The sequence below is a fragment of the Pleurodeles waltl genome, chromosome 6 (genome assembly GCF_031143425.1).
Source record: "Pleurodeles waltl isolate 20211129_DDA chromosome 6, aPleWal1.hap1.20221129, whole genome shotgun sequence".
In the NCBI taxonomy this organism is placed as follows: Eukaryota; Metazoa; Chordata; class Amphibia; order Caudata; family Salamandridae; genus Pleurodeles; species Pleurodeles waltl.
The window spans coordinates 1,050,925,426-1,050,951,702 of NC_090445.1; the positions used below are offsets into that span (position 1 = coordinate 1,050,925,426).

The window sequence follows — 26,277 nt, forward strand, 5'->3', positions numbered from 1 at the left end:
TTTCTTTGCCTCTATTACTGATGCGCCTTTTTAGATTGTGTGTTAATTTGAAAAAAAAAACTGATTAAAAAAAACAAACCTTTTTTGATAAATTGGATTGGATGAATCCAAAAATCTTGGTTACGAATTAATTCTCAAATTAATCTTATCTTCTTTACAAATGGATTTAGGTTACTGGCATTAGTTTTTTTTATTCCCATGCCACCTCTCTATGTTTTACACTATTCCCATGTTCCTTTAACTTCTCTTCTTCTGATCTCCTCCCCTTCCAACCTCTCCTCCATTTTTGCTTTTTTAACCTTTGTTGACATTCTCACCACCATGGCTAAAACCCATAACTGCCCTTACTGTCCTCCATTACCCACTAGATATCTCTTTGTTATCTGTGTCCAAAGCCTATCAATTTTCCACTCCTTGGGTTTACAGAAGGATACAACTCTCTCACTTTTCAACTTTGTAAGCACCCACATTCCACACTCCTAGAATTATTCTACATTTGCCATGTTGCCTTTTATTCCTGTACACAGCCCCTTTCTTTTTTTTTCTTTTTCACCTACCCCTATTCAACCTTCTACATCTTTCATCCCACTCTATTCAACCTTCTACTTCTCACCATCTCGCTCTGTTTTACTTGTTTCTTCTTTCCTTCTTCTTTATTTCTCTGTCTGGTCACTCCCATTGTTTACATGATACAATAGTCACAGAAAACAAAGTACTGCAATCCTTTTTTAAATACTCTAACACTCTCTTTCCAATTTCGTTTTTCCATTAATCTTTCATGTGTAGTATTTTAGTACTACAACTTTCTGATTTTGTTTTCATTCCAGACCCAGGGTTCAAACTGTGATCTGCTTCTTTATGAAAATTATTTTTTCACCAACCCAGTATTTACCAATTATTAATGAATCTAACACACTCAGCTTCTTACGTGTGGTTTTAGCTTCCTAAATTTTCTGCTAAGCAGAACAAAGTTATACTTTATTAGACTCACTAGATGCCTTTGGCATTAGAAACCACTAGTCCATACATATTCTAGTCTGATATGGATTAAAAAAAGAAACTTTATCCTGTCAGATTCGTTAATTTGTCTCAGTTGTCAGCACTGCCATACATAACAATGCCGGAGTCAATTGTTTGGGCATGTTTTTTGAGGACCTAAAGTGCACATGCAATTCTTTAAACACATACATGAACAAAAACATATACTTTTAGATAAAGAGAACTAAGTGCTGCTCTTACGAGTCGGGATGAGGTGTCTGGGCAAGATACAATTTGCGTTAATTTCGAGAGTCTGCACATGGATAAAAACAAACATAATTACTGCCATTTTTAAACCCCTCAGAGCTCATGTATGGTACCAATACAAGCTGTTCAAGTCCTCAATAAGAAAGTGCAAAACATTTACAAGGAAAGAAAATCCCTTCTAACGAGAAGTTCATTTACATGACTTTTGAAGAACACTTTAAATATGAAAATGGCTGCCTTGAGGCACAACTTCCTTTTGGCTCAAATTTAGTATTCGATGCAGATGATGCCATTTTGCTTCCCTCTGAGGTCCAGGGATGCACTGCCTTTCAGTGAATCAGCTAATTTTTTGTCAGCGTGACTTACTGAAGAACCGTTGGAAGTTGCTGTAAAAAGAAAACAAGGACATTATTGTATATTTCTTTGTAAAAAAAATCGTGGTATGTTCCGGTCACAAATCGGAAAGTCCCGGACTTTAACCGGTGGTCCTGCCAACATGCAGCGATCTGGCAATACTACCTGTTTGAAATTACATACACAGCACGCAAAATAATATTAGAATTCATATTTAAATAAAAATACAAAACACTTTAAAATCCATAGTAAAATACAACTCACAGAGACAACTCACCCTGAATAAATATGAGTTGTCAATTATTACATTGTCTGGAACAACTTTAACTGAGTCAGGGGCATAGGTTGGTCAGTAAGATTTGGGGGTGAGGGGGTGAAGCTTCAGATCTTCCGACAATCAGGCTGGCACATAATGTTTAAATACATTATACATCATGCAAGGTGGATGAGGGGGCCTAGGGGCAGTGAATTTTAAAGAGTTTCTGCCTAAAATAACAAAGGATTGCGTGGGCGCTCACGTTGCCCTGCGCAATTTAATGCTGCTCTGGTGGGCCTTTTTAATTGTAAGTAGACAGATGCAATGATTGGCATCACTTTATGCCACCCAAGCACCCTTGCAAAACATTAATAAATAGGCTACTTCTCTTATGCAAAGTTTCTGAAATCTGCCTCAATGCTATGTAAGAACTGTGCTAATACACATACACATCATACAAAAGACCAGGCTACACCCTGTGTGTTGATTCTTAGCCAAATGATATTGCTTGCAACAGTGGGTGTACTGTGCCTGTATGATCTAAAGAACCAGGAAAACAGGTCACATGTCATGCCAGTCTCCCATCCCACGCTTACATTCAGGGCAGACTGTCTTACACTTGTAAAAGGGAAGTCTGATCTGGAAGTGTAATTGCAAGTGTTTTTTAGGTCGCACTCCCTAGACAGAGCGTGCGCTGTTTGTTGCAAGGTATATTCTGAAGGCTTACCAAGAGCACACAAGAGCATGGAGCCTACACCTTGCCTAACATTGGTTGTCTTTATTATCACTCTCATATTCCTGCTTCTTGTTTGATGGTTGTTCTGTAATCTGTTTTTATTTCTCCCATAGAACATTGCATCTTTACAATGTGTTTGATTGCTACTTATTTTTTCTTTTGCCATGCTGAACAGCATAGTGAATACTGTAGAGCATAGCTAACCACCATTGGCAAAGCCAATAGGTCCCAAAAGTGTGACTTATCAGCTTTGCCATTGTTTTCTTCTATTTATATACCGTTTCAGGGAGTCTAGCCCCAAGTTGTTGACTTTGGGACCTGTGGACCTGATGTTTAGTCCTGACTTTTCCCTCCATTTAATTTCTATGTGCTTACATATGAAACATAAAATGCAATATAATAGAAAATCTTTTTTTGGAGCTGTGATGGTGTTTACTGCACTCCTTTAGTGCAGAAGGGTTGTGTGGGCTTCTTGAGCGTGTACATTAACTCAGAATTTCGCTGCTTAAAATTCGTGTTTTACTAACCACAGAGCTCAGAAACACAAAGACACACTTGCTGCTGTGTTTCAGAGGTCTTCTGTCTGCAAACATGCATGAACTCAAAGATTTTTCAAGTTATGTATGCACTCAAGAGGCCAAAAAGAAGAACACAGACTCCAATTGCGCTGGGGCAGTACAGAAATCGCTATCATGATCAGGCTCTTGACGCCTCTCAATCAATTGTATGTGTACTTAAACAGAATTGATTTTAGCCCGTCAAGGAAGTCAAACAGAAGTGTATTAAGACAGGGTATTAGGAAAATAGTTTTTGAGGCATTTAATTTGACCCTCTTTCTTTGAAAACATTTTGTTTGATAACAAAAAAGTTTGTAATTTGAAATTTGTTAGCATAGCTTAGCTCTAGCACTCGGAATGCCTGAGACTGTAATTAGAATAGAATGCTTATGAATTAGACCTGTCAGCTCTTGGCATGGTTTCCACTGTTTATTTGCTTCTTACCTCTTGTTTTTGATCCACTGCTGAATGTAGTTTTTGCTGGCTTTAGGACTCTGATGACCAGTGCTAAATTGCAATTGCTCTCTGTCTAAATTGTAATGGTGATTGATTTATCCATGATTGGCATATTTGATTTACTAGTAAGTCGCCAGCATAGTGCACCATGTGTGCCAAGGGCCTGTGAATCAAATGGCACTAGAGGGCCTGCAGCTCTGATTGTGCAACCCACATGAGTAGCTCTGTAAACATGGCTCAAACCTGCCACTCAATGTCTATGTGGGCAGTTTTAAACTGTCATTTCGCCATGGCAAGTGCACCCAATTACCAGGCCCACACCTTCCCTTTTACTATATGAAAGTCACACCTAAGGTAGGCCCAAGGCAGCCCCATAGGCAGAGTGCAGTGTATTTAAAAGATAGAGCATGAACTGGTGTGTTTCACATGTCCTGATAGTGAAACACGGCTAAATTCGTTTTTCGCTATTTTAAGGTCTATCTCTCCCATAGAGTTACATGGGGATTGCTCTGAAATATCTTTTAAGTGTAATTTCTCATTGGGGGCAGATGGAGATATGGAGTTTGGAGTCTCTGAACTCACAATTCAAAATAAATCTTTTGGTGAAGTTGCTTTTTGAATTATAGGTTTGAAAACTGCACTTTAAGAAAGTGGGTATTTTCCTGTTTACCCATCCTGTTGCTCTGCCTGTCTGTGGAATACACGACTGGGTCAGGATGACAGTTGGCTTTTTGTGCATTCCCTATAGACAGTTGCACAAAGGGGGCTGAAGTGTGCCCTGCATATCCTGAAGGCCCATCAACAGGCTGTTGGGTGTTCCTGAGTTAGAATGGTGGGGGAGCTGACACATGCAACTGAAAAGGGCTGTGCCTGTCCTCACACAAAACAGACTCCAACCCCCTGTGTGTCTGGGGCCAGGGCAGTGCACTACAAAGACTTCTCTTTGAAGTTTGCCTACTTCGGAGACAGAAATCGGTATTAGTACTGGACCTCTGACCCCACGTAGTTAGAACACTTATGGACTGAGAACATTCGGTCAGGAAGAAAAGCTGGATGCTGTAGGAGGCACTGCTACTATGCCTGTTGCTTTGTTGTGCTGGCCTGCTGCTTTGTGCTTCTGTCCTGGGAGCGAACAGACAGGACTTTGCTTTCTACATCCTGCTTTCCAAGGTTCTCCAAGGGCCGGAACTGAGCTTGCCTTCTGTTAAGAAATCTCAGGGCCATCAAAGACTTCACCTACCAGTGCCTGGGCTCTCTTGCAGAGAGTCCTGACTTGCCTTGTGGTGACAAATCCAGTTCCTGGGCCCTTGGAAGTGAGCTCAGGTGCAACTAAGAAGAAACAAAGCACATCAACGGCAGAGCGACTTCGCAACCGGCGCCGCTGTCTGACTCCACACCGCTGTCTGCATCGAAGTTGTGGTTCCCTGCTGAGTGCATGACCACAACCTGCAGCACAGGTCAGACACCACTGCAGCACCTCCGAAATCTTGCCGCAGCATGAGTCCAGAGTTACGTGGCACTGACGTCCGTGACACCCGACTCCACCACAGCACCTATGGCCCCGTGGTGTGATTACGACACCACAAAGTTGACACCTCACATGCGGACCTGCTGGATTAGTCGACCCCGCCGGGTCGTAAGGAACCGATGCCTCGCCACCGACACCGTGTCACCTCTCCTGCAACCGTAAGGAACCAAAGCCTCACCTTTCCTACCTAGCAGTAAGAAACCAGTGCCTCACCTCCCAGATAGGAGTAAGGCACCAATGCCACACTGGCCCCAGCAATGCCTCACCTCCCTGACTCCGAGCAACATCTTTGTTTCCTCATTGTTTTCCAAGGCACTGTACCTTGTGTCCATGTACTCCATGACCGTCCCGTACTCCCTTGCGAGTGGCGTTGGATTGTTGGTAACGACTCCGTCAAGATGTCGTGATAGCCCCTGTTGGAGCTTTTGTGTTTTCACTAAGATTTAGGGGGTGATTCTAACTTCGGCGGGCGGCGGAGGGAGACCCGCCAGGAACAGGATGGCGGTAGGGGGTGTCAGAATCCCCATGGCGGCGGAGCGCGCTCCGCCGCCATGGAGGATTCTGCAGGGAAGCGGGAAACCGGCGGGAAACCGGCGGGAGACCGCCGGTTTCCCGCATCTGACCGCGGCCGAACCGCCGCGGTCAGAATGCCCTGCGGGGCACCGCCGGTCTGTCGGCGGTGCTCCCGCCGACCCTGGCCCCGGCGGTCTCTGACCGCCGGGGTCAGAATGACCCCCTTAATCTTTGAAAAATTGTATCTTTACTTGTGCATGTTGGATTTTTGTAGTTTTTATCTTGTTTTACACAAATAAATATTGGCTTTTTTCTGAACTGCTGTGGAGTACTTTTGGGATGTTTTCACTGAGTTACTGTGCGTGTGTGTATTCAAATACTTCACACTGCCTCTAAGATAAGCCAAACTGGTCCTGCCAAGCTACCAAAGTTCCCCCACCAAAATACCGCTCCGCGGTCGAAAGACCGCTGAGGGTATTTTGGGATTTGCCCTGGGCTGGCGGGCGGCCGCCCGCCAGCCCAGGGCAAATCAACCTTCCCACGAGGACGCCGGCTCAGAATTGAGCCGGCGTAGTGGGAAGGTGCGACGGGTGCAGTGGCACCCGTCGCGTATTTCAGTGTCTGCATAGCAGACACTGAAATACTTTGTGGGGCCCTCTTACGGGGGCCCCTGCAGTGCCCATGCCATTGGCATGGGCACTGCAGGGGCCCCCAGGGGCCCCGCGGCACCCCCTACCGCCATCCTGTTCCTGGCGGGAGACCCGCCAGGAACAGGATGGCGGTAGGGGGTGTCAGAATCCCCATGGCGGCGGAGCGCGCTCCGCCGCCATGGAGGATTCTGCAGGGCAGCGGGAAACCGGCGGGAAACCGGCGGGAGACCGCCGGTTTCCCGCATCTGACCGCGGCCGAACCGCCGCGGTCAGAATGCCCTGCGGGGCACCGCCGGTATGTCGGCGGTGCTCCCGCCGACCCTGGCCCCGGCGGTCTCTGACCGCCGGGGTCAGAATGACCCCCTTAATCTTTGAAAAATTGTATCTTTACTTGTGCATGTTGGATTTTTTTAGTTTTTATCTTGTTTTACACAAATAAATATTGGCTTTTTTCTGAACTGCTGTGGAGTACTTTTGGGATGTTTTCACTGAGTTACTGTGCGTGTGTGTATTCAAATACTTCACACTGCCTCTAAGATAAGCCAAACTGGTCCTGCCAAGCTACCAAGGGTGTGAGCAGGAGTTATCTTTGCTGTGTGACTCCCTTACCCTGACTAGAGTGAGGGTCCCTACTTGGACAGGGGGCAAAACAGTGCCATCTAGAGACCCCACTTCTAATACTGGCCAGTTGAAGTAAAGGCAACAAAAAGTGTAAGCCAGGGCTGAAGTTATGACCACATGGAGTTGTAAAGGAAAGTAGTTTTTAAAAATAGGCTTACATGAGAACAGTTTTGGAATTAAATGAAACATATACACGCAAGTAAACTTTTTGTTCTAATTGTTTGCAAACCTATTAACTAAAGGTTGCATGGGTGCTCATTTCTATTCCTGAACCAGACAGAGGTTAAGTATGAAAACAAACAACAGAATGAAGAATGATACAAAAAACAGGATGGGCAGCAAAGGAGTCATTTGGTCAAGAGAAAGAAAAAGAGTAAAGCCACGACATGCATACCATAAGAGAAAGCAAAGAAAGAAAAAAATGAGTGCGAGAAATAATAGACATAGAAAAAGACATTGAGAAATGAACCTGGGCAAAGTCAGAAGAAATGACAGATTGATAGGGACAGACTGAGACACAATCACAAAGAAACCGAGAGAAAATATTGGAAAATCGTCAATTCAAGATACATGACAGTCCTGCCCATGTGCATCCCTATTTTCTTTTTAATTTAGTAATGGTCTTCATTCTTTGTTTTCCACTAGCTGTGTTAGGAAAGGTGACAGCTGCTAAGTGTCAAATCTTTCCCCCTAGCCATAAATCCCACATGACAGGCCAACACTAATTAACATGCTATATTTGAAAGACAAAGAAGCAATTTTGCAACTGTGTCGACAAGTCTGGCATCTGGACAGAGCAACTGGTTCAAAATGAAATTTATTTTTTGCTCTAGAAATGCAATGTAAATATCATTTTTGTAGTCACCGATTTGTGCTGATGTTAGCATAAAATGTAATTGGTGCAAAATGTTCTGGCACTTATGGAAAAGTTCTCACCACTGTGTATTTTTTTATAATCTGCGCTCTATCTGTATTTTGCTCTTCTTCTTATTATAACCAAATCACATCTTTTCTTTTAACTTCAGTACAGAAATTTGGGTTGAATTTCAGAATGGCTTAAACCTTTTGCTGTACATTGCCGTTGGAAAAGGACAGAGGTATCACGGAGGCAACTATGCCATGAGCTTCAGAGTACCTTATAAAACTAAAAATGAGTGATTGAATCAGGGCCATATAAACGTACTTAATGCCAAGGTCGACTCCTCCATTAGGGCGGAGGAGCGTCGCCCCCATCTCAGAAGCTGCAAACCTTTCACCACGAAGGGATAATAAACTAGGTTTATTATCCCTTTTCAGTGAAAGGGGCAGGGCCATGGAGGTGACGGGCAGTGAGGGGAGTGCACAAAGCACTACCCTCAGGACGCATGTGTGTTTTGCCAGCCATCTCAGGCTGGCCAAACAGACATTTGCACAGGGTTCTCTCCAGCCCGGCACTGTTTTGCAGGGTTGGAGGGAGCCTGCATGCTCCCAGTCTGCCTGGGAGTGCCCAGCCTGTGTCTACTTGCAGCGACAATGTGGAAGACAGGAGCAGTGCGGCAATGGTGGAGGTACGTTTTTATTTTATTATTTTTATTAATTCAATTTTACCACCCTGCGCGCTGCACCCACCTAGCCCCTTTACAGGTCAGCGAGCCGCGACTGCTTAATGCTGATTTAACTCCAAGTTACAACTGAAGGTTTTGAATTGGCAGTGGGTCTCAGGCTGAAAGGGGTTACTCTTTGTATGAGCAAGGGAAAACATATTGAGGTATCTGCGGAGTCAATAGTGCTGCTCTGTTGCTGGTACTGTTTTGTGTGACTCAGCCTCACAAGCCGGTGAGCCTCTGACATCATTATAGGGTGTTCAGGCTTGTTAGAACTGGTTTGTGGAGAGAGGAAGGGGATCAGAGGTAGAGATGTGGGAAGGATGATGGCAAGATGATCTGTCCGGTCAGGAGTTTGAAGATGCCCCTTAGTCCAGACGTTTAGGCCACAGTAGCACTTGTTCAAACACTGTAAAGGGCCCCTCTCATGCCTAGGAAATTGTACTTTGGTTGCTGGTCGGCTTTTCAATTTGCCTATGCATCTTCTAGGTCAATAGATATGTTTGTTGTTCAGCAGAAAGACATGTTTCCATGGTGTTCTTAGTGGTGCGTGCTATTTTATTCCACCATAGCTGACTTTGGGCTCGATTATGGATTGGGTAGAGCTGTAGATTCTAATGAGGCACCTCTCTGCCCATCATGACTGACCCTATGTTCCTGCACTTGGATTACAGCAAAATGGCAATTGGAACATGAATCAAAATTAATGGTGTGATTAGAACATATGTGATACCTGCATATGTGAAAGGTGCATATTTTTACCTACATTTCTGGGTTGAAAGGGGCAAGGTGTGATCAGGGGTTCATACTTCAGACCCCTGTCGTGATCCTAACGGTTCACAAAGTCTCCCAAAGACTGACATCTTCAGTCAGGCAAGCACTAGTCCGTCAAAGCCACTAACCTATCCTGACAGGCACCCTGAACATGGTAAAGTGAAAGACTAAATGATTGATGGGTACTACCCTGACACTTCAAGACTGAACAGGTCTGCCCATGTTTCCTTCCCGTCCCTATCCCTCCAGGAAATTCCATTACTTTATGTAAGATAATCAAAACATTTGCGTTGGTGTGTGCTAACGAGTTAGCATCCTCCTGCCATTTTAAAATTCCCTCCTAGACATTTACATTTTAATTTTTAGAAGGGAATGACATTTCATATTGAGAAAACACAAAGGCATAAACAAAGGACAAGCAGAGGTGTGTCAGGGACGATCATAGTTAATAGGTGGTTTGATAAACAATGTAGAAATGCTAACATTAATGTAAATCGTGTTTAAATGTTTTCTCTGAGAGCCAGAAATAGTTGGTTGTGTTAGATAAAACTAGATTGCCTATAACTTGTCTAGGAAAAGAGCTTTAAAAGAGGAAGCATGGAAGCTTAGGAGAAATTACCTAAGGCCTCTATTTCCTCAGATTTTTGAAGGGTTGTGTCACATCTTTGCTAATAATGGAGCTGAGGGCTTACAGGAGGCCTGGTTTAAGCTCAAAAGAAACAAGCATTGATCACTTTGCCTCGTGGCACGTTCTGAGACACCCTGATCAGTAAGAGGTTGAGTGGCCAGCTGCCAGAATCATCCTGGTGTCTCTGCACTCACAGTCACCAGAAGTGGTGCTCTGAGCACTGTTTGCAGTTCAGGATGCAAATTGATGTAATGAAACTGTAAAATCCAGTGCTGGGTGAAAAATGAAAAATGTTGGCTTCTTCTTTGCTTTACAAATAATTTCTAGAATGATGGTGTGAGGAAATCTTTCAGAAGGCCATTTCCAAGGTGATGATCAGTCCATAGGATGTTTACTGAGTATCCTATTCAAAGATGAAGCAAGATCTTTCCCCCGTGATGTCAGTTCCTGTTAGCCCGCGTATAAGGACATTTTAAGTGACGGATGTACCACATAATATTGGTTCCATTTTTTTTATGTTGCATCTTTCTTTATTCTCTCTGTTAGAAATGGGGTATTTGGTTGGCAGTCAGGTTACCCCCTGTCCAAGCAAGGACCCTCACTCTAGTCTGGGTAAGTCACACACAATCCAAATTATCCTGTGCCCACCCTCTGGTAGCTTGGCACTGAGCAGTCAGGCTTCACTTAGAAGGCAATATGTAAAGTATTTGTGCAATAAATCATACAATACCACCATATAGCACCACAAAAATACACCACACAATGTTTAAAAAATATATTTTATTTATCTGGATAAATGCAGGTCAGAACGATCAAAGATGCAATAAGTAAATGTAGAAATATCACTGAAAAGTGATATAAAGTGTCTTAAGTCTTTTACAAGAAAACAAAGTCTCTTTCAAGCACAAAGTACCTGGTTCGCATGAAAAATCTCTGCAAAGGGCCACAGAGGAGGAGAAGCTTGGAAACAAAGGGGTCTGTGTCGATTTCCCAGGCCGCACACGACGATGTGTTGTTTAGTTTCCACGCAGGGATGGCTGTGCGTCTATTTCTGGTGCTTGGTCACGGATCCTCTTTGGGTTGCGGAGTTTTCAGATGCCCCAGGGATGGTGCGTGGATTTCCTGCACTGACAGGACAAAGTCACAGGAGCTGCAACGATCTGGTAGGCGTTGCGTAGAATTTTCTACCGCACAGCAGGCGCTGCGTCGATTCCTCTCTGGAAGTCCGGTTGTGTCGTTCCGGCTCAGCTATGCGTTGATCCAGTGGGCCGCGCATCGAATTTCCAGTCGCTACGCTGGCGATGCGTTGATCTTCTCGTTGCGAAGTCAGGCTGCGTCGTTCCGGTTTGCCGTGCGGTGAAATTTTCACCGTGGTGCAGGCTGTGCGTCATTTCTGGCAGGCTATGCGTCGAATTTCACCTTCTTGAAAAGATGAAGTCTTTTTGGTCCTGATACTTCAGGAAACAGGAGGCAAGCTCTATCCAATCACTTGGAGAGCACTTCTTCACCTCAGCCAGACAGCAGCAAGGCAGCAGGGCAACAGCAAGGCAGCAGACCTTCACAGAAAGCAGTCAGGTGAGTCCTTTGGGCAGCCAGGCAGTTCTTCTTGGCAGGATGCATGTTCTGGTTACACGTTTCTTCTCCAGGAAGTGTCTGCGTTGGTAGGGACAGAGGCCCTGTTTATATACCCAAATGTGCCTTTGAAGTGGGGGAGACTTCAAAGAGAGGCTTAGAAGTGCACCATGTCCCCTTTCAGTTCAATCCTGTCTGCCAGGGTCCCAGTAGGGGGTGTGACAGTCCTTGGTGTGAGAGCAGGCCCTCCACCCTCCCAGCCCAGGAAGACCCATTCAAAATGCAGATATATGCAAGTGAGGCTGAGTATCCTGTGTTTGGAGTGTGTCTGAGTGAATGCACAATGAGCTGTCAACTAAACCCAGCCAGACTTGGTTTGTAAGGCACAGAAAGATTTAAGTGCAGAGAAATGCCCACTTTCTAAAAGTGGCATTTCTAAAATAGTAATATTAAATCCACTTCACCAGTCAGCAGGATTTAATGTCACCATTCTGGCCGTACTAAATTTGACCTTCCTACTCCTTTCAGATCAGCAGCTACCACTCAAACAATGTATGCGGGCAGCCCCAATGTTAGCCTATGAACGGAGCAGGACCCACAGTAGTGTAAAAATGAATTTAGGAGTTTTACACTACCAGGGCATGTAAACTACCTAGGTACATGTCCTTCCTTTTGCCTACACAGCACCCTGCCCTATGGGTTACCTAGGGCCTACCTGAGGGGTGTCTTATATGTAGAAAAAGGGGAGTTTTAGGCTTGGCAAGTACTTTATAATGCCAAGTCGAATTGGCAGTGAAACTGCACACACAGGCCTTGCAATGGCAGGCCTGAGACAAGGTTACGGGGCTACTTAAGTGGGTGTCACAATCAGTGCTGCATGCCCACTAGTAGCATTTAATCTACAGGCCCTGGGCACACATAGTGCACTTTACTAGGGACTTATAAGTAAATTAAGTAGTCCAATTGGGTATGATCCAATGTCACCATGTTTAAAGGGAGAGAGCATATGCCCTTTAGCACTGGTTAGCAGTGCGCAGAGTCTTAAAACCAGCAAAAACAGAGTCCAAAAAGTGGAGGGAGGCAGGCACCCTAAGGCTGTCAGGTCTAACACTCTGCTTTCATTTTTGTTCCTGATTTTTTCTTGCTGCTGGAATTTCTATTGAATTTGGCTTGGCTCATTTTTCCTAGAATTTTGCTTGGCTCTTTTCTCTATCCTGTACATTCAGGAGGAGTTGGTCCTTATCATTATTTTAATTTCTAGTCTTTCTCTTAAATCAAAATGATAAGATTGTGAAGGGGTTTTATCCCATTTCTGGGTTTTCTCCTATGCCAGGCCCCCTTTATGGAGAAACTTAGCATCTTTCATGTTTACTATTCTGTGAAGGACAGCACTTTGGGTACTGAAAGAAGCCTTCCTCTCTTACCGTAATTCAAAAGGAGACTGACATACCATTTAATAGTTCAGTTCTTGAGAGAGTGAATATGCTTGGTCATGGTCAACTACTTAGGTAGGCAATCCTGATGCTTACTTGCAATCCTATGATGATTTCTTACTAGCTTTAAGAAGTTTGAGCATTCTGATTTGGAATACTCTGCAGATGGAGCATTGGGTGATACTCATCAAGGTGGAATGGATGTTTTGATGTATGTGACTCGTTTTCCTCAATAAACAGCTGAAAATATCTGGAAAGAAAGAACTTAGATTACTCTATTTTAGTGTTGTTTGAAAGAGGAATTTAAGGGTCATTTGGTTCACTCGCGAAGTCCTTCCTCATTTTCCGTGCATATTGATTTGGTGCTATGAACTAAAAAAGATTTTCCGACAGATTGAAAGAAAGGATTATGTTTCAAGGAAGTCATTCTAATTTGGCAATGTCTTCTTTATCTAGATGGTCAGTTGAATAGTTGTCATAGTAAACCCATTGTTCTCTAGAATTGTAATGACAAATCCTAACTTGTGAAGTTGGATTTTTAATTACAACTTAAAAAAGGCCACTTTTAGAAAGTTGGCATTTGGTGCCTGCAGTCTGTCTCTGGGTCACATGACTGGGTGTAGTTGACACTTGGACTCTCTGTATTCCTCTGAGACTGGCACAAACAATGGGGAGCTTAGGTGTGACTGGATGGGCCATCACTAGCAGGATGGGAGAGAGGAGCTGGATCCATCCCCACTTACACCTGATTAGGCAGTGTCCTCCCTCAACGCAAAAGGCTGCATAGCCCTACAGTTAGTCTGAAGCGAGGGCCAAGAATGCAGGGCACATTTGCACCTTGAAAACATGCTTCTGTAAGCTTCTCTCCACTTCAAAGGCACAACTGAGTATAAATATTGGACTTCACACACAAGCTCTTCACTTCACGTCTGGATTGGTGGATACTCTGCCAGGAAGAATGTCTGCTGTGCTGCTAAATGGACTGCCACCTCTGTTGGACTGCTGCTCTGAAGTACTGTTGCCCTGCTACGCTGACCTGCTGCCCTCTTTTCTGCGTGAGAAGGACTGGACCTACTTTTTTTTTAACCCAGAGTGTCTCCAATAGCTAGTTGGCTGGTCTCCTGATCTGAGGCCTCAGTGATATAACAGGCTTCCAACAACCTTGCACATGCACCTGAATCTGTGAGTCTACCCTGCCAAGTGGTGCCACCCCAGTCCTGGACCCTAAGTGGGCTTAAGGTGCTCTGTTGGCCTGTGCATTCAGCGGAATCAACGCATCCCCTCTAATGCGTGTCTCAAACCTGAGCAGAACTGTGGCATCTCTGCTGCCGCATGATTTGGACCTGCTGCCAAGACCTGCATCTCCTTCACAGCCTGATCAGAACCGCACTGTGTGATGCATCCTCAACACTGGTCCTCGCATCACTCATCAACAGCAGTTTTGATGACCATGCCGACTTCACATTGCAGCCTCGTAGCTCTTCTGAACTGACTCATTGCCGCAAAAGCACGCTGCATCCTTGACGCTGGACTTCACATTGCATGCCTCGTCGACTGAATACTTGACGACTAAGCAGGCCCTCGCATCACAGCCTCACCGCATTTCAGAACTGATATATTGCGTCCGCTGCGCAACGCATCTTTGACACAGATACTTACACCACTCCACAAACTAGGATTTAAGGTACTCTGTTCAACAGTGCTAAATGGGTCCCCTTAGCAGGGCTAACTGGGCCCTTGTAGCTGGCTTGTGCTCCATTGCGGTCTGCCTGAGCTTGTGACTTTGTCCCAGTCCAGGGCGACCAGATATCCACATTGGCGCTTTTTGCCTTTATTTACCCTAATCTATATAAAATTGAATATCTCCAGTTCTACTGATTGGATTTTTGTCCCTTTGGTCTTGTTTTATTTATAAAATAAAGTTTAATTTTTCCAACCTAGTTTAAGATCCTTTTTTGTGCTGTTTTCACTTTATTGCTGTTAGGGCCCCATCTGCTCACAATTGTTCTAAAAAGTGCAGCTAAGTATTCCATTCCTGAGTCATTGCACATCTCTGTCTTCATCCCTATTTCTAAAAGAGTGGATAGGAGTGATCCTAAGTGCTATCGTTTAATGTCTCTCATAGACTCAACAGATAAAGATATTGGTAGCATTCTCATGTGTTGACTACAAACTTTGGCTGATGATGGAATTCTGGAGGAAACACAATATGGTTTTTGCCCTGGCTTGTGAACCAAGGAACAATATTTTGGACATTATTTAGTATTTGGCAAACAGGAAACTCTGTCACATATGTGGCTCATTTTCCACCAGCCATGTTTCAAGTGAATTATAGCATAAGGCACTTATAATATGATGTATGGGATTTCTGCCACATTTAAAAAGAATATTCCATCTGTGAAACTCTAAATAAGGCCTTTAATCTTTCTTTTATTTCTATGAAGTTCATTAGTGCATAAAAGGGATCACTACACCTTGCTTTTATGGATTTAGGTCTGGCTTTTGATTGTGCCAATTGCACTAAGCCTTGAGAAATTTTAACTCATCCATTTTATAGGTACTCAAAGTTTTGCTAGTAATAGGGCCTTGTACACAAAGGGGCAGATTTACTAACTTCATCCTACACAGATCAGCTACCAAAGTTGCTGTGCTGCACATCTAGTAACATATACCATTGTTTACCTTTCTCTCTGCGGGGCTGCAAAATAGACTGACACGCGCCAGTCCAAGCACTTTTGCCCCATAGTTCTGTCAAGCATACATTTTGCACTGGGGGTACCTTTAAAGTATAACATAATACGCTTAGACATAGTTCAACCCTTTTCTCACTTTTTATGGGAGAGGAAGAATGTAACTCACAAGCAACGTTCAAAAGGATTTTAGAAAAGAAAACATCTCTCAGTCTTTACGCCTGCCCACTATATAATGTTCTTTGTTTTATTTATTTTGGTTTTGTAATGATACACTTTATGAAAAACAGTATCCATTCGCCACTGCCTGCTAGGCATGGCCTAGACCCAAACCGGTGTCCAATAACCCAAGCCCAATATCAGCTATGTTTGGCCTTGTTGCTTGGCATATCGCCGAAATGCTCCCTTATGCAGCTGCACAGCCCCCAGTAGCGGCATGATTTGTCCTTTGGCCGGCCATGCCCATGGTAACCGGGTAAAGAACCTGGTCTTCAGACATACATAGTTCTTGCTAACTCCAGGGTACAATCTTTGGATGTACCAAGCAGCTACTGAGGAGAGGGTATTGCCTCAATGCCCAGAATCGAAGGGGAATGGGAACTGAACTATGGCTTCTGGTCACCGCACCAACAAGAAAAACATACACCCACAACTCCAATAGACAGCGGAACAGCTGACTGAGACTTCCAGAATCATGTGGAGAGAAACCTTCCAGACAGCTGGCAGCGCTACAGACCCCTACTTAGGGGGCTGGATGTGCACAATGCAAATACCAACTACATCTTAGTATATAGAAACAATGATGTATTTTTATTGTCAGCGTAGCGTAAACGAGAAATCAATTGCAGCTTTGATGGTGTAAATGGTGATCTGATTTTTATGTCATGTCGTCTTTTTCATCTGGTGTTAGCCAAGACCTTTTGATTTTACTGAAATTATATGTATAATATACTCCCATAAAAGGGGTTTTCAGTCACCTCTCCTCATCCATTGGCCTGTTCTGGCGTCATTCACAATTTTGCTTCTGACAACTACAGCATACAGCATGGGGCAATGAGTAAACCTACTTCAGCCACTGGCTAACTTCACTTTGAGGAACTGCATTTAGCCCCTGCACAAGGATCACATCAACACAAGGTGGTTCCCCTCAGTGCCAGTGTTTTTGATTTTTCTTTATTATTACTTTAGTGATGCCTTTGTCTGTAGAGCCTGGCATGATATCAGGATGCTTTCTACCAGGTGAAAGCACAGGCACAATCCATCTTTATTAGTTCCTGTTTCCTGCCAATGTTGTTGTAAATTCCTGTTGAAGTGGCCTTTGTTTGTCTGGCTGCTGCTTCTTCACACCATACCAGCAGCTCACATGAAATCTGAATATATGCTCATGAGGATGTTCTTTATTTGTAATTCGTTCTGTCTATTTTTAGTTTGTTTGTTTCTTTCTTTCTTCCTTTATTTCTTTCATTCTTTCCTTTTATCCCTTGTCTTTCTTTCTTTTTTTCTCTTTCTCTCTTTCCTTATTTATTTTCTTCTTTCCTTGTTTCCTCTTCTTTTGGTTCTTTCTTTCTTTCTTTCTTTCTTTCTTTCTTTCTTTCTTTCTTTCTTTCTTTTTTCTTTCTTTCCTTTTAGCCATTATCTTTCTTTCTTTTTTCCTTTCTCTTTCTTTGCTTCTTTCTTTTGTTCTGTCCTTTCCTTTCATTTTCGTTCCTTCTTTCTTCTTCATCCATTAGTCTGTGGTTCTGTCAATCAACTTTTTCTTCCTCCCACTCCAGCATGCATCAAGGAGGGATGTGTCAGCCCATTTCCGCCATTGGCTGACTCGACTATGAGTTACAGCTTGCTGCCCTTTCACAGAGAGCACATCAACACACAAAGTAGTTCCCTTCAGTGAGAGGGAGTACTATGGCAATGTGTGCGAAACAAAAGAGAACACAACAAAACAAAATGCCAGTCTTATTGGTTTTGCCAATGCATTTTGATATTATCAGTATATATTCAAAATAGAAGTTACTGCAATTGCACACAGAGTAGCAATACATATCCTCCTACACTCTTGTAGCATTTGAATAGATGCAGCAACGACAGCTACAGGTCCCAAAAAAGGTACACATAGAAACATAGGCACCCCTATGAATCTCTCAGTCATGCTGTCTCTTTATGTTGTCTTTAAATTGTCGGACTACTAAGAGTGTTCAGGGCTGGCCCTGCCAGGACTTACTTTTCCTCTGGAGAAGAAGCATTTTCTAAATTTTTATATTTGCAGAATGTCAGATCACAAAAAACCTGGACAGCTGTCCACTGCACTTAACTCATGTGTGGGTGGAACGCATGATGCAGCTGGCATCTTTCCCGGTCTGTGGCAGGCATCGCAATGATGCACATCGGGCCTGTGAATACTTGATGAGCAGCACCGGGTCCAAGATGAAACCAAGGGTGAAATACATTGTTTTTGGAAACGTTCCCTGCATATTCGTCCTACAAGGAAAAGTCATTAGCAATACAAAACGGCTTTTTCAGAACTGTTCTCAATATTAGTGTGTACCAATAAAAATAAGTACTCAGTCAGTGGTCTTTAGTAATGCCCTGTACACATTACATATAGGTACCACAGCAAGTTAAGAGCAGGACGCCTTAGGGTCAGGGGTTGTGCCAGATTTGTTTGCCCTGACATCTACTTTCATTATAAATAATTGCTCAGTGGTGAAACAAGGGTGCCATGAGCCCTCATGCAAGTGATGAAAATGCCCCCTCGACCTCCCATCCCAGTGGCTAGGTGATAGCCTTAGCAGATTACCTCTTCACTTCCTCGTGATCTTGCATCTTTCCCTGAATATCTAAAGCCCCTCCTCTTTTCATCTGTATCACACTACCTGTCACCCTTCACTCCCCCGCTACCCTTATATCTCTCTCTAATTTCCTCAACACCCTATCTCCATTCTCCACAGTCGGTTACATCCCACCTCCCTTCCTTCTTTTTTCTACTTCCCCTGCATCCCTGTTGTCACTTACACTCCAGATATTTCTACCAATCACCTTCACTCCACTCTACTCTATATCTCTCCAATCTTCTTTACCTCTTACCCTTTCTCTTCTGTTTATTCAGACATTTCTCCCCATCCCCCCATTTCTCCTATGTCACTCAGTCCACCTCCACTTTCTTTCCTTCATCTTCGACCTCTTTATCTTTCCATCCCTAAATGATCCTCTTTTCTTTTGCTAAAGCAGGTGTTTTAATAAAATATTAATGCGTATTCATGTATTCTGAATCATGGATTTGCCTAGATTATGTAATAATATAGAAACAATAATGCACGCATCTGAAAGTGATTCACGATGAATGGCCGCAATAGTATACTTATTAATAACTTATTAATATGAAACATGGAGCTTTTGTTTGATTAATGTAGTAATATATCATAATGAGGGTTAGGCATTACGTATTAGCTTTATTAATTGTAGACCTTAATTTAGCGGAGGTCCCGGACTAGTTGCACGGCCTCATGTCAAGCTGTAATTCTGAACCAATTAATAAAATGCCTGTTTAGAGAATTAAATTGTAATTTGTGCTGACCAAATGTGCTTGTAGCTAAAAGTCTTTCTCATGAGAACCGCTTGCTAGAAGATGCTGTTCTTGCTAAATGCAACGAAATGAGTGTAATGTGTTTAAATCGGAATTTCTCAGGAGGAGAACAATGGAGACACTGACTGGAGTATAAGCTGAAACAATATTGTTACCTGACGAGCCGGATGATGAGGACATTATAAGAGAAGCCAATCAGCGACATGTGAACCAACTACTAGTAGAAATTACAGATTTGAAGTTTTTGTTTTATTGGACAAAGTGTGAACTCAATCCCTTGACCAATAGGTACTTGGGAAGTAGTTTTAGGAAATCTAACTTAGCTGGACTGCACTGATGGAAGACAGCGCATTTGCCCATTTTCTTTCTGGCCGAAAGGTCATACTTTCTTGAGCGTCTTGATAAGAGATGTGCTTAACTTTGCTGCCTAAAGACTTTGCATTTTCTGAACTTTGATGCTGAATCCTGATGCCTTGCTGATCGAACTGATGTCCTGATGACGAAGACTAATTTAGCTTGCCGATCCATTTGAGGAGAGGTATATTGTAACTGATGTGTTTCTTAAGATTATTAGCTTTTTCTTTCTAGGTACCAACCGCATTATTTTGATAGAGCCATAATTAGATGTTTTCAAAATTTGTGTTTACTAAATTGTTTTGCATGAAGCCCAACATGCTGATGCTAATCTGGTGTTAGTTTAGGGGCCCTTACTAAAGAAAGTCTGCTATAGGGAGTAATAGTCAATGTCTTTCCTCTGCTAAAACTAAATGTATGTGATATCGTTTGCGCAATTGTTCTTGTTATTAATTTGCACTGTAACTTTAGAATGTGTAGTGGTTCAAGCTTTTATTAGATTACGCTTCTTTCGCTGCTTTGGACAGCCAGTGTTGTTTTTGTATGTTTATCATTTGATTTTGATATTATTTTACGTGACATTAGCATTGTTAATATAGGGAAATAAATATTCTAACTTTTACTAAAACGTGTGGTTATTCATGACTGGAAAGTCATGGTGTGTGACAATTACTGACTCCAATTGATTACTTGCGGTATTTATTATCATTGATTATTATTGTTATTGATTGATTATTGATCTACTTGTACTGGAGTCATGGTGGGAGCATCTTAAATGCAGGTCAAAAGGTTCAGCGACCTATTCGCGTCCCCTTGTAAATCTACTTATTAAGGTCAGACGCGCTGACACTTTCTACCTCCTGCTCTCCTCCATATCCTTTGCTGTCACCTACTCTCTCTGTTCTTCCCTCTGCCTCCCCCCTCTTAATTCCCTCAGTGCACAAAATGGCCCCCGCAAGCAGTTGGAGAAACATATCTGTGCTGGTGACCTATTAAATAGACTGCGAATGACGTAGGACAGGCTTGGCCACCACCCCTTCCGGCGCCAGTGCCACTGCAGTGTCTCCACCACTGATAGGTGCCCTCCTCACAGTGCCCTGAAGGCTCATCACTGCTGCTGGACCTGTCATTTAAAGTGTTCACATCTGTCTTCCAGTGCAAAAACATGTCCTGAGCTGTTACTGATACGTATTTTGTCCGGCGTGACAGCCTTATTTTAGGGTGAAAAATGAGGCGGTTAGAGACGATGTGGTGGACAAGATAGAGCGAGCTAGAAGGCCGAATCGAGGTTTTTTCAAATTCAGACTCCAGTCAAGTTTTACTTTGCATTCTGAGACCTGCAGTCCTGCTGCGCTGTTCCATGACGGGAAGGCTCTACATTGTTGGTGAATTGATGGAAAGTGCCGATGCTTACAGTTTAGAAGGAAAACCTGAACGCAGCCATTCTAGAATGAACGGAAAACAGCAGGCCTTTCCCCCAAAAGCCCACCTTGCTCCAGTGCATTGAATCGCTCTGGTTCTCTGGACCGCACTTCAGACTGGAAGCAGCAGTCATCAGCAGTAGTACAAACAATCTGTTCAGCAAATTCCTAGAATGAAAAAATCCACATTCTGCTGGGTGATCAAACTGATTTCCCTAATCCGTGTTCACTGCCTAATGAGTGCACGCAGCTGTGCTACAGCCGAAGCCATAACGAGGCGGCGGTGAAGAGAGCTGCTGTTGGGGAAGCGTTGCGATGTTGAGACAGATAATTCAGTCACACGTAGCATTTTGGTTTCCAGTGTTGTACATGAGAACTATTTATGTTTTGGTTTAACATGCAACATTTTACTTCTAAAGTGACAGACTTAGGACCAGATGTAGCAAAGGGTTTTTCCCATTCTGTGTCAATGGGAAAATGTGTTTGTACATATGGCCCTTACTTATTTTTTTTTGAGGGTTTGGAAGATCAGAGGGCTTTATATTTGCGGGAGTGATATAGAAAATCTGTACATCTAAAATAGCTGCCAATTGTTCTTAAGTTGAGACGTTCACCCTCCTCCAGTCCCGCCTTTCGAACTCGCAGGACTCTCTATGATGAAATGTATAGGACATCTTTTCCTATTGTGTATCTAAACCTATATGTCCCAGCAGCCAAAGTGTAAAAACAAACAAGCAGTGACCATCATGACAAGAGGCCTATTGTCAGCAGGTCATCATGAAACGTGTGATACTATATATAGCATGCAGTAAAAATATTTAGACCATTTCCACACCTAAATGCAGTGGTGGCTGGTGAATTTTAAAGGTGGGGGGGGGGGCGTAAGACCAACCCTGCAAGCTGCACCCAATCTTAGATGGATCAAATTAGCAATGAGTGAAATTTATCACATACTTTAAATTCTCTACCCAGGCGTATCGGTTTTCAAGTGTGTTGATAAGTTCCTCCTCCAGGCACTCCTAATCGAGACATCAGGTAGCCTCACTAGTAGATAAACATGTGACAGGCAGCTGGATGCAGCACACTAAGCAACACTTAATTGTATGTTCAGCCCTTGTGTTCAGGCTCTAACTTGTTTGAAATCTGAGTGAGTGTGCTCTGGAACTTACTAGGCTGTTTTTTTTAAACAATCTTTTTTTGTTTACTATTTTGAAAATAAGTGTGAACCCGGATTATGTGGTTGGTTGAAATGTTTGCACAATTACAACAATCTCATCAACAAATTTATCACAAAACTGTGCATTAAGCATGTTGCGTCTATAAATAAATCTTTCCTGGGAGGGTGAGCAGTTGGACTGGGACTGCGCGTCTTTCACATTAACACTTGTTGACACGCTCGCGTCAACCATACCAATGAGGGAAAAAGGACTTCCCTTCTGTTGCTCCAATACAGTGTGCAAGTACTGGAAGAGCAACTAGTCTGAACCCCTTTATGAAAGTGACAGGCATTGTGAGACATTGCCATGGCTTTCAGCTCTAACTGTAGCACTCTCAACTGTACCCTGCAGTATGCAGCATAAAAGACTTGTGTGTTGGATGAAATTCAAAGCCAGAGAAACAAATCTGATGAAATGAAATACTTGGAATATACAGGGACATATCTACACCATATCACATCAAGTGTAAAGTGTGATATGAAACAGAATGCATAAGTATTCGTTCCAGAGAAAATAAACACTGGGCTCAACACCCCTGATCCATCTCTCTCATTGGTAACACACTCACAACAGATCATCCTCCAGATGACACTCCTAGTCTAATTGTTCAGCACAACGGAAATTGAAAAAAAAGCTTTTTATTCATTGAGGCACATAACAGCAGGCTCCATAAGAAGGTATGAGATTATCAGAAAGGAAGCGATTGGAGTTGGAGAAGGGTGAGCAACTGAAAGCTGGAGCTAGGCGCGAGCCAGAGGGCTGGCTTTGGCTCAGTTAGAAGTAATGTTAGAACTTCCAACCTAAAACCAGATGAGCGCTCACAGGAGGTGATTGAACCTAATGGCTACAGTTGTTGACCATATAACATGGGAACGCAGGTTCAAATCCTGGCCTCACTTTAGCATTATAACATTATGTGAATCATGACAAGTCTCTGTGCCAGAAAAACATCATGCAACATAGCCTGCAGCTGTTACGAAGCACTCTTATGGCCGTAAGGAAGTTCTGTGCTGCTATTTAACACTGCCAACAATAAAATGTCTGCTTGTCACCCCATGCTCCAATCACATCCTTTAAAAGTTGAGGAAAAGCATTAATCTTAAATGTCAGAGAGGGATGCACTCTAGTGGGTGTACTGCACAGAATGAAAATGGAAAATCTGAGATCAATCTTGGTGACCCTGCTAGATCAAAGTGTGTGATCCTAAGCAAACGCATTCTTTCACCGAGCCTGTGTTCAATATCACATGGTAAAGCACTTTGAAATTCTTGTGTTCACGATGTGCACTCCTAGTTCGCTAACAGCTGATCACCTGGGCCAGGGTGGAATATTTCTCCCTTCACATCTAAAATCTCTCACTTTTAAATAAAATTTCTCGATAGAAATATAATCTGATATACTAGGGTGAAAAGCTTTCAGTTTTAAAGAAATACACGTTTTGAGTTCTGAAGGCATGTTATCAGTCTCATTAAAACATTGACCACTGAGCAGCATTAAGCATGTTGCTAGACTAGAGTTCATTGTTAGTTGGCATGTTTATTGCATGATTTACATGCCAAATATTTCCAAAGCTCAGCTTGTGCGCTGGCTGTAAGAGCCAAAGAAGTACCTTCGCTTTCCCTGTTGATTTTTAGGCTTGCCCACTTCTAATTGGAGCCCTTGGAGTGGCAAGGCATGAGAGAGGTCATGAAGAGAAGGAATTGAAACAAAAAAAAATGATAACCATTTCCTTACCTAGAGAAAGACACACAGAAGTTGCACCGGCCCTGAGAGAGCCACCGGGAGCTGCTGAACAAGAGTAATTGGACATTGCCAAACCACCTTGCCTTAAGGCCGAAAGTATTCACCTTATCTTTAGCATGCTCTCTTGACAGTCCTGCGCGATGTCTGGTGGGGCGTGAGAACAGCGACACGTCATGGGGATGGTCTGGAGAAAGGAAATGTAACGTGATAGAGAGGCACACGCGCCTCGGCATCAGAGTGACTTCTCTGTGCTGCCGTTAGTGAGGCAATCTCACAGACAGTACTTTATAAAATAACCGAATATGGCAGCATCTACAGCGTGCATGTTTCTATAAAACTTAAGGTGCGCACTGTGTCTCTTTACTGCATGTGATCTGGTGTCTCTGATGACGCCTGTCACATGCTCCTCCTCCAGTCCTGTAATCTCATTTCCAACTCGTCACAGAGTGGGGTGGGATCAGTCAGGTTTGCTGATCCTCCCATGCTGGGACGAGTTAGAAAAGGTGGAACCCTAGCTGATTGTCACATTGTTTTGGGAAGCACAGGCTGCAGTCTGAAGGGTCCAAGTACAATCAGTCAGACAGGGTGGTGTTCGTCAGTGTGGAGGAGTGGCCCCACACTCCTTCAGGCCACAGAATCAAGGGCTTAAATCAGACAAGCCCTGAAAAACCTGCGACATTGCACGTGTGCAGTAAGTGCATGTGCCTGTCAGTGCTGTGGCTGCCTGACCCTCGCGCAGAGAGAGGGTCAGAAGCTATGCTGAGCAATCAACACTTACTGCTAATAGCATTTATGAATCATTTAAAAAAAATTGAAAGAGTCAAGAAATATAGGGGGCGTAGCCCCCACGACCTTTAAAAGAAACTGCCCCTGCCTAAATGAAAATAATAATCTGTTTTTTATACAGTGCTTGTCAACACAACTTCTGTTTCTAAGCACAATGAATAATAGATGTTACTATTGCCCATCCGATGATACTTGCAGGAAAATGCCAGTTTTTGTGTGGTCACTCCAGTGCTTAATTTGTAAATAAAAAGGTGCCGGTGCCCAAAGCCCTCTTTTTTTAAGAAGTGGCTGCTGCAATTAAATGTGCGAACACGGAATACTGAGACGGTGTAATCCTGAAGCCATCTCGGGCCTCTTCAATCCAGATAAAGCCATTCCCTGCCCCTTCTGCTCACTCTTGCAGCCTTCTACTTTCTCCCTTTGTGACACTTTTTCGTTTTTCTCTTCATCTGTCTTTCCCATATGTGTCTTTTGCTCGCAGCAAATGCTTGAGGCCGCAGAATAAGTCCCGGCCCTCAAAAATAAGTGCTGGTGCTCAGCACCAGACACAACAAACACAAATTAAGCACTGGGTCACTCCAATTCTTTGCTAGTTTTTGTTGCTGGATTTTGACTCTGCACACTGGGACTTTGCCATACAATGCCTAGTGTAAGTGCTCTGACCCTAAGAATTGGTATACACCTGGAGTAGCACAATTTAGGTTCCACCCTTTATCTGTCGCAATTACATATTCATATTTGACATTATACTCTTTGTGAGCCTTAATCTTATTAACATGTGGGAAGTATTCGAACGTATTAAGGAAATGTAATCATTGTAGAGGTTTGAGATGTATATACAAATGCACTAATGTTTAGTTAAACATGTTTTCATTTGATTTCTCAGTCCTGTTTTGCATTGATTCTGAAAGTTATACTTGTGTATGCATAATCATGCATTCAAATTCATGTTAACAGATAACTTAATTTAGCCTAATTGTAGGCCTCAACTGAAAAGCATTTAGCTATACCAGTGTGTTCTTTCTTTCTTTTGCAGGTGCATTCTTATGATCTTCGTTAGCTAAAGAAGGTAGTATTGTTTGTAGTTGATTACTGATAGTGAGGTCTGAAGGGAAGAACTTGTCAATTAACATTAAGACTTAATGGTCATACGAAGACTTCTGTTCAATTGTACCAGGACCATGAGATGTTCAAGGTTGCAGTTGCAGTCACAGTATGAATGCAATGGGAAAACTAAGGGATGTTGCAAATGCTTCTCTCCAGTAATGCGCTGATTGGTTCTTGGTGGTATGGGAAAAGATAATGATGTTTCTGATTTTTTTGTTTTCCAAAACTTCTACAGAGGTATAAACTATGCTGACACCTTCTGTGCTCCAAGATTAGAAAATATATTTAGATGACCCTAGAGACAATCCATGTTTAGAAGAGAGAATGGATATTTCTTTATGAAACACCTCTTTGGTTTAATTTGTTACATTATTGTTGTGGATGTCACTATTCTGTACCTCATCCTACTGCAACTAAAACTACTGAGATATTTCTACTTACTCATTGTATTATTGTATCTTCTGGATCTATTT

The 26,277-nt window shown here is 43.0% G+C and overlaps 1 protein-coding gene across 4 annotated transcripts in view; it reads right to left on the bottom strand.

Moving 5' to 3' along the window:
• Positions 1–550: 550 nt before the first annotated feature.
• CHD5 (chromodomain helicase DNA binding protein 5) overlaps positions 551–26,277 on the bottom strand; it is a 981,350-nt gene continuing 955,623 nt past the window's right edge. For 2 of the 4 annotated variants that reach the window (XM_069239998.1, XM_069239997.1), the window contains exon 41: positions 1,386–1,631. In XM_069239998.1, coding sequence (XP_069096099.1) covers positions 1,513–1,631 — 119 coding nt within the window. In that variant the 3' untranslated portion in view covers positions 1,386–1,512. Of the gene's footprint in view, positions 1,632–26,277 lie in introns of all 4 variants that reach the window. The other 2 variants (XM_069239999.1, XM_069240000.1) reach the window with 2 other exon arrangements.